The 14,123-nt window shown below is 52.2% G+C and overlaps 1 protein-coding gene across 3 annotated transcripts in view; it reads left to right on the top strand.

The window, feature by feature from the left end:
- The window catches only part of MFN2 (mitofusin 2), a 28,088-nt gene that overhangs the window by 2,832 nt on the left and 11,133 nt on the right, over positions 1–14,123 (top strand). For all 3 annotated transcript variants that reach the window (XM_045777924.2, XM_045777928.2, XM_087858595.1), the window contains exons 3-9: positions 2,861–3,039; positions 6,950–7,085; positions 10,476–10,638; positions 11,311–11,435; positions 12,135–12,243; positions 12,362–12,469; positions 13,900–14,053. In XM_045777924.2, the coding sequence (XP_045633880.1) occupies positions 2,865–3,039; positions 6,950–7,085; positions 10,476–10,638; positions 11,311–11,435; positions 12,135–12,243; positions 12,362–12,469; positions 13,900–14,053 (970 nt within the window). In that variant the 5' untranslated portion in view covers positions 2,861–2,864. The remainder of the gene's footprint in view (positions 1–2,860; positions 3,040–6,949; positions 7,086–10,475; positions 10,639–11,310; positions 11,436–12,134; positions 12,244–12,361; positions 12,470–13,899; positions 14,054–14,123) is intronic.

Here is a 14,123-nt window from a genome sequence, read left to right as displayed (position 1 = left end):
GGCTTGTGTGTGTGTATTATGCAACTTTGGTCCATTGGTGCACATATGTATGTCCGGCTTTGCTCTTTGAAGGATCAGATCCTGGAATCTGAAAGGTTTGTTCAACTGTCTTGGTTCCCTGAGCTCCAAACACTAGAAACAGATGATTTGCCAGAAGCTGCTTTTTAAGAAAAAAGTAGATTTGGGTATTCCAGGGATGGAAGGGTAAGAAGGCACTCCCATTAAGGGGCATTTACTAACTCATCCAGTTTCTCACAGTCATGGAGGAGGAAAGCAGAAATGGAAATAGGTCATGACTCTATCAGACTGTCTTTCTGGAAGCTCGTTGACGAGGAGTCAGTGTGGTTAAAAAAACAAAAGTCTGGTCAGGTTGCATGTCCTCTTTGGAGATGCCAAGGAAGGCTTGACAGAGGGGGTCACGCTAGAGTTGGGTCTAGAAGGACAGTAGGAATGTGCCAGATGGGTGAAGCAGCAACACAAACACGGAACCTCAGCTTGGGAGTTCACCAAGCTGGAGCAATCAGATGGTTCGGATGGGTTGAACGTAGGATCCATGGGAAAGGTTTGGGGTATGCCGCTGCAGGCCGGGGAATGGTGAGAGCGGGTCAGTTCCTGGACTGGTGCAACTCCGAGCAGATTCTTATAACCTTGAACCACTAAGCTTTGACTAACGTGCCTTTGAATCTTACACTTACTGAACACTAACACTTTTGGTTTCATATCCTTTGGGCTTGTCAGCAATGAACCAGAACTCAAAAGCACATGCTTCTAGACCCCCCCTGATCTCAAGGAACTTTCTGCCTGCAAGCAAGTCACTTCTGGGGCTGGGCATTGCTGATCCTCAGCCCTGAACAGACCTGTTCCCTGGATTGCCCATGGCAGTGGCGGGGAGCCCTGGGTGTGTTGGTGGAGCTGTCTCTTCCCTTCCCTGGAGGTGTTTGAGGGGAGAGTCATTTGATCTTGCTGCTTTATAACACATAAAACTACCTTTAAGTTTGTACTGTGTCCTCTTGAGTCTTCTCAGTCTGCGTGGCATCACACTTGTCATACACATGAAGAATTCAAGGCTCTGAGGTTAAGTAACCTGCCCAAGTTTGTGCGGCCCAGAAAGAGTATGATTTGAACCCAGCTCTGATTCCAGAATCTCATCTACCAGCTGTATCATGCCCCATCTCAGACCCCTTCTCTTCTCCTTTTGATGCTTTCCTCTTTTTGCACTCATTCCCTGTTTCTCTGAGAGCCTTACCTGCTGGGCCACGTGAATCCTGATTTGGTGCTTTGGAGGAGCCAGTGGTGTTTTCTTCCCAGTTTCCCTTCTCAGTTCTTTTGCCTCAGCAGTCCTTGACACGCGACCTCTGTGCTAAGAAAATCTCACAGTTGTGGTTTACTGAGGAGGGAGGTAGAAATGGACATACAGTTACTTGTGTCTCTTGTCTCCCTAGAAATCAGTAACAGAGTAATTTGTAGGTTTAAGTGAGACATGTGGGTCGATACTTCCCTGTGTGTCTGTCTGCCCACTCTTTGGGATGATTAGATCCTAAGAGCCAATTTTCAGTTGTTTTGCACTTTGTCTAGGTGTTCTTTCTGCTGCTCAGGGACATGTTCAGTACCCTTTGGCACCGTTGGGAAGTTTCTTGTGTGTGTTCACTCATGAGCCTCCTCATTTCCCAGAGGCGGTGAGCGCTGCATGCCAGCTCGGGCGAAGAGCTGGCGGTGCTGTGATGAGGGCGGCTGGGGAGGGAGTGGCCCACAAGAATCTGCAGGGTGTCGGAGCCGTAGCACCAGGCACACGCAGCTGGGCACACTCCCCCTTATCCTTGGAGGGGCCTTTTTCCTTTGACATCCAGGATCCGAGGGCTGTGCAGGGGAAGTAGCTCCGTGCATGGTGGGAACTCGGGAGCAGTGTGCTTGTGGGACCAGAGATTCCCAGCCACATCCGGGTGCCGCCTTCTCTGGTCTGTCTGCCTCTCTGGGCTTTGACCAAAGATCTAGGACTTTGGAGTTAAGCTTCACAGTCCCTAACATATTATTACGACTTGAAAAATACAGGCTATAAAAATGTGTGTATGATGGAGGGCAAGAGAGCTGCCTACCCAAAAACAGACCGCTGAGAAACAGGTGTTCATAGTGCTTATCACAGAATGGTGGGGTTATGGATTTTTCCTTCGGTTTCCACATTTTTTACAGTGCACACATTTATAATGAAAGAGACCAATAAGTGTTTCTAAGTAGATAAAAGTAAACCTCTGTCACTTGAGCATCACCCTTTTCCACTCCTGACCACCACCAAAAATAAAAACAAAAAAACCTGTTAGGAATTACGGCATTGTGACCTGGACAGCAGCGTGGCCGGGGGTGGGGGGGTGGGTGGGTCATGGACCTTGAGCATCACTTCGCTTTCACTGCTTTCAGTATTCAGTGCTTTTTCTCAGGTGGGTGATGTGTAGGAAAGAAGTGAGATTTCCGTCACACTTTTCTGCCTAAGGCTGAGAGGAGGGCTTCTCATATGTCCTTTCACGATCCCTGCCTGACTCTCTGAGGTGGGGTGGGCAGGGCCTGTCATCGGTCAATAAGTGAGGATCAGCCAGCCCAAGGCTTCAACTCAGGGCCTTGGCTCCAACTCAGTGCCCACACCATGTCACAGGGAAACTGCCACATGTCCTCAGCCCTCCCTTCGTCCTCTTGAGGACACTGGTCTTCTCTTGCAGTGTCTGATCTAGTCCTGGAGGGCCCGTGCTCTTGATGGCCCCCAGAGCTAGCCCCAGACCCCCGACTGTGCCCTGTCATGGCCCTAGCAGAACGTCTGAGCTAGCAGAACGTCCGAGCATTCCCAGGTTACTCACCTTGTCTTCTCTTGCAGCGCGATGTCCCTGCTTTTCTCTCGGTGCAACTCCATTGTCACAGTCAAGAAGGACAAGAGACACATGGCTGAGGTGAATGCTTCCCCACTCAAGCACTTTGTCACTGCCAAGAAGAAGATCAATGGCATTTTTGAGCAGCTGGGGGCCTACATCCAGGAGAGTGCCACTTTCCTTGAAGGTGAGACAGGGCCTGCTGAGCTGGGCCCACTCCTCTGTCAGCTTCCGTATTTAGGTGGGAGGATTTGGGGGTGGGGAGGTAGAGCCTGGCTGTTGGGGAGCTCATGCCCAGATAGGTTGTCACCTTCAGCAGTCTTCTGCTCTTGGAATCAATGTGGAATTGGGCTCCAAGGAGATGGGGCCAGGAAAACAAGGGACCTATCATTTAGGAATTCTGCGTATTCTGTGTCATTGAATCATGAGGGGTCAGTGAATCTTACCCCCGTGTAGAAGACAACCAGACTGAGGTTTTGAGAATTGCTCAGTACCTTTAAGTGACACAGCAGGGCTGTTCCAGGTGTCTCTAAATCCGAAGCCCAGGTGTTTTCTTTGGCCTGGTTCTGGCCGCCATTTATACCAGGCCCTGTGTGGGTATGGGTTGTCCCTGACCAGGGTGTTCTTTCTCTGATATTTATAGTCAACGGGATTATGGATAGGAAACTTGCGTCACTGGCACCTTTCCCACTAGTTACTAATTTGAGCCTCGCCTCTGGTCCCTGCCCGATCAGCAGAGGAGGAAGGGTTCCCAGGGCCCCACTCAGTCAGTTGCCAACCCCAGCCTCTGGCTTTCTCAGCCCCCCCCTCTAGAAGGCACACATTGGCTCCCATGTCTGGGATTGTCAGCAAAGACCCAGTAGCTGAGTCTTCCCTGCCTTGGTTTCCTTGTTTGTGAAAGAGGTGGTCAGGCAAGACCAGGGCTTTTTTTTAAATTCTGGTCTGCAAAACTCTCGATGTTCAGTGGAAGTGCCCCAGGGACACACTTCACCTTCTGCTTTCCACTAGAGAGGCCTGGCTTCTGGTTGGTTGGTTTACGTGACAGGCTGCTTCTTAAGGCTCCTTTTATAGAAAGGGAATATTTCCAGTACTGTGGTCTGAATGTTTGTATCACCCTGCCAAATTCACATGTTGGAATCCTAAGACCAAATGTGATGGGGTTAGGAGGTGGGGCCTTTGGGAGGTAATGAGGTCGTGATGAGGTAGTGTTCATGAATGAGATTAGCGCCCTTATAAAAGAGACCCCACAGAGCTCCCTAGCCCCCTTGCCACAAGAGGATAAGTGAGAAGTCTGATGGGAGAGGGCCCTCACCCGACTGGGCTAGCACCCTGCTATGAGACTTGCAGCCGCCGGAACTGGGAGCAGTACATTTCTGGTTGAACGGGCCAGCCAGTCTTTGGTATTTCATTGGAGTAGCCTGAGCAAACAAAGACTGAGAGTGGACTTTCTGTGCCCTACCCGAGTGAGGTGCTTGATGCAGAAGAAGGCATTCCCTACATATTTGTTGATTTAAAAATCTGAATTCTAAAGTTACAAGATTGGCAGTTGAAATTATTCCATCGTTACCCGTTTATTTGGCAGTAGCTCGGGTGCACCTGGCACTGTGCGTGCAGAGATGGGGTGGACCAGCCACTCCTCCCAGAGCCCAGGCTGACCATTGGTGATGCTCTGAGCCACTTCCTTAGGTGGTGCTGTGGAGGGACACGTACTTAATGAAGGTGTTTATGTGCTGGCTTTAGGAATGGGTGGTTTGATTCCTTTTGTTGTGAGACTGTTGGTGGGCTGGAGGGGAAAGAGCTGGAGTGCTCCTGAGATGTGTTTGGGACTGCCCTGGCTTGGGGAGTGTATGGTGGCTGCCTTGGGACTGGACTCTAAAGACTTGTCAGTCCACTGGCAGTTTCTTTTATTTTTTATTTTATTTATTTATTTATTTTTTAAAAAGATTTTATTTATTTATTTATTTATTTATGTGACAGAGAGACAGCCAGCGAGAGAGGGAACACAGCAGGGGGAGTGGGAGAGGAAGAAGCAGGCTCACAGCGGAGGAGCCCAATGTGGGACTCGATCCCGGTACGCCGGGATCACGCCCTGAGCCGAAGGCAGACGCTTTAACGACTGCGCTACCCAGGCGCCCCTATTTTATTTATTTTTTTAATAAAAATTTTATCCATTTGAGATAGGGCGAGAGGAGCGGGGAGAGAGAGCATGGGGGGGAAGGGGCACAGGGAGAAGCAGGCTCCCCACTGAGCAGGGAGCCCAATGTGGGACTCGATCCCAGGACTCTGGGATCATGACTGAGCCAGGCAGGCACCTCTGGCTGTTTCTTTTAAATATGGTCACGTGCTTGAGAGCCCAGCTTCCTTCCAGGTGCATTCCAGAGGCCACGCCCATGTGCCCTTATGAGGGAGGAATGGTGATAGGTCTGAGGCTGGGGTGACCAGTGGACCTGGGAGGGCTTGTTGGTTTGGCCGCTTCCTTGCATGGCATCATGTCGTCAGCCCAGTGGTTCACAAGTGTCTTAGTCTGCCTGGGCTGCCATGACAGAAATATCAGACACTAGGTAGCCTACAAGCAACAGAAACTGGTTGTCACAGTTCTGGAGGCTGGAAAGTCCAAAGTTCGGGCACCAGCAGATTCGGTGTTCTGTGAGGGCGGGCTTCCTGGACTGGTCTTTTCTCTGGCACATCCCTGGTAACAGAGTGGCAGAAGGAGTTAGCTAGCTGTTTGGGTCTCTGATACCGATGCCAGTCCCAGTCATGAGGGCTGCATGCATCGTGACCCATCCCACGGTGGGGGCATAAACATTCAGTCCATTGGCAGCGAGCGTGTGCCGAGGGGCCAGACATCCCTGTACTTGGGCCGGCCTTCCTGGCGCAAGTACCAGGTGGGATGGGGCAGCATCTTGCTCCGTTGCTCCCATCATTTGTTGTCCATCTGCCTGTCAAGGCCACTGGAGGAAAGCAGCGAGGTGATCCCAGTACCTGTTGGCTTAGCAAACACTGTGCACCTGCCGAGTGCTGGGACCCGACAGTTCAGCTCTCACGCGGGAGGTGATGCGGGTGAGCTCGGCAGTTACACCATGGTGAGGTGAGCGCTAAGGTCGGAGAAGTTCAGGGTGCTTTGGAAGCACAAACAGGGGACCTGACTCTGGTTGGGGGAGGCGGGGAAGGCTTCTGGGGGCTGTGCAGTCCATGCACTCAAGGCTAAGTGGGAAGGAGCCAGAGCACTCCAAGGCAGCACATGCGTGCGGGGAGGGGTTGGGGTGCACTGAGCAAAGCCCAGAGTCGTGGGGAAGCAGCGTGGTGCGGGTGGGGACGTGGTGAGGTGCCGTGTGAGATGGGGCTGGCAAGAGGCCCGGGTGGAGCAGGGAGGATCAGGAAGGGCCTTGTGAAGGTCCGCGGGGTCCCATTCCTGGTTCTGCCATTTACTGAGTGTGTGGCAGGGAAAGGACAAGGACTGAGTGAGATCGTGTTTGGAAGGCGGATCAGAACCATGACTGGTAGGTAGTGAAAACCGTGTGTGTTAAGTGAAACACAGAAGTGATGGCCATAAACATTCGAGTGTTTGCTTTCTGTTAGTTCGTTCATTTTTTTAAAAATTTTATTTATTAGAAAGAGTGCAAGAATGAGCAAGGGGGGGCAGAGGGAGCGGCAAATGCAGGCACCCCACTGAGCAGGGAGCCCTGCATGGGGCTCAGTCCCAGGACTCAGGGATCACAACCCAAGCTGAAGGCAGACGCTTAACCGACTGAGCCACCCAGGCGCCCCTGAATTTTGTTCATTTAATCCTTGCCACAGTCGTAGGAGGTAGGCACTGCTGTTCTCTTTAAGATCAGGAGACTGACACTCTGGAAGGTTCGTTTGCCTGAGGTCACAAAGCTGGGAAGAGGGGAGCAGCAGCACTTGCCTTGCACTGGAACCCAGGAAGCCTTGCTTCCCAGCCTTGTTCTGAACTGCTGGGCCGCAGTCCCACGGCAGGATCCGGCCTTGGGCAGGCGGTGGCAGGGAGCCACGGTGGTGGACTCTGTCCCCCACAGGCGTTTGACCGTGGAGCTGCCCTGACCGTGCGGTGACTCGTTTTCAATCTCTGCCTCCAGACACTCACAGGAACGCGGAGCTGGACCCGGTTACGACAGAAGAGCAGGTTCTGGACGTCAAAGGCTACCTGTCCAAAGTGAGGGGCATCAGCGAGGTGCTGGCCCGGCGGCACATGAAAGTAGCTTTCTTTGGCCGGTGAGTCTGTGAAGCCCTCACGTGTTCTTCCTGAACAGGAGGGAGGGGGGCACTCATGCGGTCTCCCCGTCTGGGGTGGGAAGCAGCCGGCATGCCTCAGAGCGTATGGCTCTCCTCCTCCTCTTTCAGTTCTTAACTGTGGTAAAATACACATCACAGAAAGTTCACGATCGTAATCACGGTTAAGTGTATACGGTCCTGCAGCGCTTAGTACGTTCACGTTGTCACGCGACCATCACCACCACCCATCTCTAGAACGTCTTCGTCTTGCAAAACTGAACTCTGTCCCCGTTAAACGCTAACTCCTTGTTCTCCTCCCCAACCCCCCACCCCCGTCCCGGCCCCTGGCAGCCACCATTCTGCTTTCTGTCTATGAATTTGACTCTTCTGGGGACCTCGAGTAAGTGGACTCATACAGTATTTGTCCTTTTGTGACTGCCTCGTTCCCTGCGCATCACGTCCTCAAGGCTCATCGTGGCATGCCTCAGGATGTCCTTGCTTTTTAGGGCTGAGTGATACTCCATTGGGTGTATAGACCGTGTCTTGGTTATCCATTCATCCATAATGGACACTTGGGTTGCTTTTACTTTTTGGCTATTGTGAATCATGGTACATGAACGTGGGTGTACAAATCTCTGTTCGAGTCCTTACTTCCAGTTCTTCTGAGTATATGCACAGAAGCAGATTGCCTAGACCATATGGTAATTCTATTTGTAACTTTTTGAGGAACCACCATATTGTCCGTAGCGACTGCCCCATTTCACATCTCTACCGGGAGTGCACAGGGGTTCTAGTTTCTCCATATCCTCTTAACACTTGTTTTCTCTTTCTTTGATAATAGGCATCCTGATAGGTGTAAGGTGGGATCTCACTGGGGCTTGGTTTGCATTTCCCTATTAATTAGTGATACTGAGATCTTTTCTTGTGCTTATTGGCCATTTGTGTATCTTCTTTGGAGAAATGTCTGTTCAAGTCCTTTGCCCATTTTAGATTGGGTTGCTTGTGGGTTTTGTGTTGAGTTGTAGGAGTTCTGTATATATTTCCGGATATGAACCTTACCAGGTGTGTGATTTGTAAATATTTTCTCCCATTCCGTGGGTTGCCTTTATACTCTGTTGACTGTGTCCTTTGCTGCGCAGAAATGTTTCATTTTGATGTCCCATTTACTGATTTTTACTTTTGTGCCTATACTTTTGGTGTCATATCCAAGAATTTGCCAAATCCAATGTCATGAGGATTTTCTTCTGTTTTCTTCCAAGAGTCTTACAGGTTTAGCCATCAGATGTCCTTGTTACGCTTTGAGGTCTAGTAGGTACTAGAGGTCTGGAGTGTTTCCCGCACCCCTGAGCAGTGCTGCAGCTCTCAGCAGACCCTGGGTATCGTGCAGGTGGAACTCAGCTCTGACATGGTCTACCCAGAGGGAGCATCAGTTCCTGTAGGTTAAGAGCCCGGTCCCACAAGACTGGCCTCCTTTCAGATGCTGTTGGGAAACCTGGGCTTCTGCCCCACTGGTGGTAGAACGGACCTTCCCGTGACTCCTCCTCAAGCTTGATTAATTTGTTAGAGCAGCTCACAGAGCTGGGGACACATCGACTTACGTTTACTGGTTTGCTCTGAAGGATACAGAACAACCCGGTGAAGAGGTACATAGGGTGAGGTCCAGAAGCACCACCCTCCAGGCGTGTGGATGCCCTCATCAGCCCTGACACTCATCAGACCTCCTTGTTCAAGACTTTTCACGGAGTTGAATCCACAGCCCATTTTCCCTGAAGTAGGTGGGTGGGGCTGAAAGTTCCAGTCCTCTCATCATTTGGTCTTTCTGGTGACCAGCCCATTTTGAGACTATCTAAGGACCCCACCCTGCATCCCCTCATCAGCATAGACAGGTGTGCTCAAAAGGGGCTCCTGTGAATGACAAAAGACATTCCTTCCCATCACTTAGGAAATTCCAAGGATTTTAGGAGCTCAGTGCCAGGAACTGGGAGTAAAAAACAAATACGTTCTTCATTTTATCACAGTACCTTTAAAAACGTTAAAATCTAATACAGGGAAAAGGCACCTGGACAGGTCGATGCTATACACACAGCAGTCAAGGCGGAGTCCTGCTCCTAATGACCCGTGAGGGGGAGGGGATGAGAGCGAGAGGGAATCTTTTTTTTTTTTTTTTTTTTAAATTTTATTTATTTGACAGAGAGAGACAGCCAGCGAGAGAGGGAACACAAGCAGGGGGAGTGGGAGAGGAAGAAGCAGGCTCATAGCGGAGGAGCCTGATGTGGGGCTCGATCCCATAACGCCGGGATCACGCCCTGAGCCGAAGGCAGACGCTTAACCGCTGTGCCACCCAGGCGCCCCAACGAGAGGGAATCTTAAGCAGGCTCCACGCCCAGTGCAGAGCCTGACCCGGGGCTCAATCTTCATGTCTTGAGCTGGAACCAAGAGTCTGTGCTTCACGGACTGAGCCAGCCAGGTGCCCCTAGCCAAGAGGATTTTAAAGGGCTAGGGGTGGTTCATCAGTGAGAAGGTACAGGGGCCTCTAGCATTTCCTGATTCTCGGTAGATACAGTGGTGCCTGTTTATAGCTTTCATTGTTCAAGGGTTGTGCAAGAGGTCTAATTCCTGTTCTGTGACGTGTCAGGGCTTTCTGTTCTTCTAGAAAGGAATGTAAGGGTTTATGGATCTACACGGAGTGTTAGTAAATCAGTCACATGAACTTAAGAACCTCTGTTAAAGGTCACCGTGCTAGTTATGAGGATCGGGATGGCCCCAGCCTCAGGTGTGGCCCTCTATTCCTGGGGGCTGTCATTTCTTCATCCTAATCTCAGAGATCTGGCCCTCACCTCACTGGAATCTAGAAGAGGGGTGTGCTGGGCAAGAGCGCTCCAGTCATCTCCCCAGTGGTGACAGTTATCAGGGGACTGAAGGTGGGGCTTCACGGGTGAGGAGGAGCGTGATGGGAGAAGAGCAGCAAAGGGGCCTTTTGTGGAAAGCCAGGGACATTGGGGTCATTCAGCTGAGGTCACTTAGATTGAGGAAGACTGTCCCGGGGGTGAGCCCCTGGTTTCCAGTAGAAGCAGAGGGGGTTATCCCTCGGAGGTAGACAGGTAGTCTCCTTGGTGATGCTGAGGGGCTGCCAGTCAGCGGCGGGTGGGCTCAAGGACCCTTAAGTGTCTGCTCGCGGGTAGGCTTGCTGTGATGAACCGGGAGCACATCATGGGCACAGGCCAGAGGCGTTTGTCCATCCGTCCTCACGAACACGGAGCGTCCACTCTGCCTGTCGGGGTACCGGTGCCCCCGAGGAGAATGAGACTGGGCTTCTGGGCCGGCAGCCTCACTGTGGGAGCTGAAGTGCAGGTGTGGGGAGCTTCGCTGAGGGCCGGTCTCCCCGCACAGGACGAGCAACGGGAAGAGCACGGTGATCAATGCCATGCTCTGGGACAAAGTCCTGCCCTCTGGGATCGGCCACACCACCAACTGCTTCCTGCGGGTCGAGGGCACGGATGGTCACGAGGCCTTCCTCCTCACAGAGGGCTCGGAGGAGAAGCGGAGCGTCAAGGTGAGGGTGCTTTGGCGGGGACCGCACCAGCTGGAGCCGGCAGGCTCGGCCGGTGGCCCTGCGTGTGCTCGCGGCTTTAGAGCTTAGACCAACCAGGGCATCCCTTGTGAGCGGGCTGTCAGCACCTCAAGGGAGAGGGCAGTGCCCCCGCGGAGGGAGATGGGAAGCCCTGTTGGCGCTGAGCCGTTGAGGAGATGCCACAGCTTCGGGGAGAGTCAGGAGGCAGGAGGCTCCAGTTCCTTGTGGAATGCCAAGCAGGCCAGCCGGCCTCTCTCTGCCGTGAAGCGCGCCTGTGCCTCGTTTCCCGCACTGGCTGGGTGATTCTGAATCAACAGCTAGCGGCTTGTCTGTGTTTGTTTTTCTGAGAACCATTTGTGTTCCTGTTTGGGGCCAGACGCTGCTTTTGGTTCATAAAGAACTCATCGGTGCAGAATAACCGCAGCTTTAGGACAGCATCCAAGGAAGCAGCTTAAAGGGGAGTGAAGAATAGTGGTTTCTTACTGGCAGCTCCGTGCTCTTGGCTTTTCTGTGTGAAATGAAAGAAGAGGGGGTAGCAGGGCAGGCCACAGCATTGGGCCGCCACGCTGTGCGTGCCAAGCAGCACGGGCCGCCTGCTGCCTGGCAACTCTTCCTCAGCCCTGGCCTTTCTTTCTTTCCCTCCTCCCCCGTCAGACTGTGAACCAGCTGGCCCATGCCCTTCACCAGGACGAGCAGCTGCATGCTGGCAGCCTGGTGAGTGTGATGTGGCCCAACTCCAAGTGTCCGCTTCTGAAGGATGACCTCGTGCTGATGGACAGGTGAGAGGGGAAGAGCCTCCCTCGGAGGTCCAAACTGGGCAGTCCCCCAGTTTCTGGTTCTACATCATCCGGGCCAGGGTCCCCTGGGGCCTGTCATTGCTCTGCTTAAGTAGACCACCTTTCAGACTGGCTCAGCCAAACCCTCCTGTCTCCTGGATTTCCCAGGGGCTGGTTACTATATCCATTGGTGTCAGTGGCCTGGAGAGGTCCCAGTGATGGTCTGTAAAGAGGGATGGGGGGATGCCCAAAAGTTAAGGAGTGTCTCAGCCTCGACCCAATGTTGGTGCATGTATTAGGGGTGGGAGCTGGTGGTGGTGGGATCCATGTGGTGTTTTATGTTTCTTGAAGGAACACTTTGGGGACAGGTTATAACTATCTTCGGAAGTATGTGCGGCACTTTAGTGGTTATGGGACTCGCGCATAAAATTTTACCTTAGTTGTTATCTCCAAAGTGAAATTACAGATCGTTATTTTTATAAAAGTGGCACAAGGATGGAACAAAACACACAATCTCAATCAAGAAGAGTATGAAATGAAAAGTAAACCTCCCTCTGATAAAGGCCAGGCCCCCTTTCCCTCAGATCTAGAACTTCTTCCTCCTTTGCCTGGCTGCCTCCGGTCAAAGCATGAAGAGTAGGGCCCCTACTCTGTGTGCCTGTGTGCCTGATGTAGTTTGCCCCTTGCCCCTGTCACCTCTAGCCCTGGCATTGACGTCACCACAGAGCTGGACAGCTGGATTGACAAGTTTTGCCTGGACGCTGATGTGTTTGTGCTGGTGGCCAACTCAGAGTCCACGCTGATGCAGACGGTAGCCCCTCTTCCCCCTCTTCCTGTGCCCCTCGAACCCAGCTGAGCGGGAGGGGGTTGTGCGCTGACAGGGCCTTGCCGACACAGCCGCTCTTATACTGAGGTCTTTCCCCCATCAGGAGAAACAGTTCTTCCACAAGGTGAGTGAGCGCCTGTCCCGCCCGAACATCTTCATCCTGAACAACCGCTGGGATGCGTCTGCTTCAGAGCCTGAGTACATGGAAGAGGTGGGTGGCTCTTTATTCATCAGTTTGGGGAGTGCCACCCTGTGTGTCTACCCAGGGCCTCTTCGTGGGGTCCTGGGCCACATCAGGCCTCTGTGACAGAATTCATCACCGGATGGGGTCCCTGGGTGGCTCAGTCGTTAAGTGTCTGCCGTCAGCTCAGGGAGTGATCCCAGGGTCCTGGGATCGAGCCCCACATCAGGCTCTTCCGCTAGGAGCCTGCTTCTTCCTCTCCCACTCCCCCTGCTTGTGTTCCCTCTCTAGCTGGCTGTCTCTCTCTCTGTCGAATAAATAAATAAAATCTTAAAAAAAAAAAAAAAAAAGGATTCATCACCAGAGGTTTCCAAAGTATTCCTCTGAGGGCTCTGAGAGCACTCTTTCCAGGTCCCCCGTTCTGTTCCCCCGCTCCCTCTACTCTGCAGAGGCCACCGTTCAGGTCTGAAGAGCGTCCCCACAGCATCAGCTGCGCCCTTGTTTGAGGCCAGTGCTTGCTTCAGTTCATAAAGAATTAATCATTTTAGAGCAGGCTCAGCTTTCGGAAGCCATCCAGGAAAGAAGCTTAAAGGAGGACCGGAGAGGAATTGACCCTCACTCACGATTCCTAATTCTTTGCTTGTTCTGCATGAAAGGAAAGGAAAGAGAAAGGAGTAGTGGATTGGTAACATGGGATGGCGAGGCACGAAGCCGGCAGGCTGACGCCGGGCGGTGTGACCGGGAGGCCCCTCGCCTGTGAGGTGGATGTAACAGAGTTGTTGAAAGGAAGAAATCTAACATTGAGGAAAGCACCTGGCAGTAGAACCCTAAGATTTCAGAGCTAGACGAGATTTTCCGGTCACTCATTTTATAAACGATTTGTATTTTGGCTCCCTCATTCCTTTCCTTTTGGGGCACCAAAGTGAAACACTGTGCTGGTTCTAATGAGAGGCAGTTTGGGGCATGTTTAAGCTTTTTTTTTTTTAATTAAAATTAAAAAAAAAAAATTTTTAGTGCACGAGTCGGGGGAAGGGCAGAGGGAGAGGGAGAATCCCAAGCAGACTCCATGCTGAATGCGGAGCCTGACGCAGGGCTTGATCTCAGGACCCTGAGATCATGACCTGAGCTGAAATCCAGAGTTGGATGCTTAACCGACTGAGCCACCCAGGCGTTCCACATGTTTAAGCATTTCTGCTTGTATGTGCATAAAACAGCTGTGGCAACCTATACCCCAAGAAACCCCCATTGTGTTGGTTTTGGGGAGATCGGTGGCTGGAGAACAGGGATGGTGGGAGATGAGTTCGTGTGTGTGTGTGTGCGTGTTTGCACCTTTGGGATACTGAACCATGTGACTTTATTATATGACCTGTTCTTGAGAAGAGAGGCAGTTGGGGCTGTGGGCTCCATCAGGAGGGGCCCACCGGCACCCCACCGGTCACACCTATCTGCTTGGGCTTCAGGTGCGGCGGCAGCACATGGAACGTTGTACCAGCTTCCTGGTGGATGAGCTGGACGTGGTGGATCGAGGCCAGGCTGGAGACCGCATCTTCTTCGTGTCTGCCAAGGAGGTGCTCAATGCCAGGATCCAGAAGGCCCAGGGCATGCCTGAAGGAGGTGACGATGGAACAAACTTCTTCCTTTTCCCTGATGTTTGAGACAGTTGGTTTATGCTAAGTCAGCTGGT

This window comes from Ursus americanus, chromosome 33, assembly GCF_024610735.1.
Source record: "Ursus americanus isolate L20-20 chromosome 33, mUrsAme1.1.p, whole genome shotgun sequence".
In the NCBI taxonomy this organism is placed as follows: Eukaryota; Metazoa; Chordata; class Mammalia; order Carnivora; family Ursidae; genus Ursus; species Ursus americanus.
This window is presented reverse-complemented; position numbering and strand designations above follow the sequence as displayed.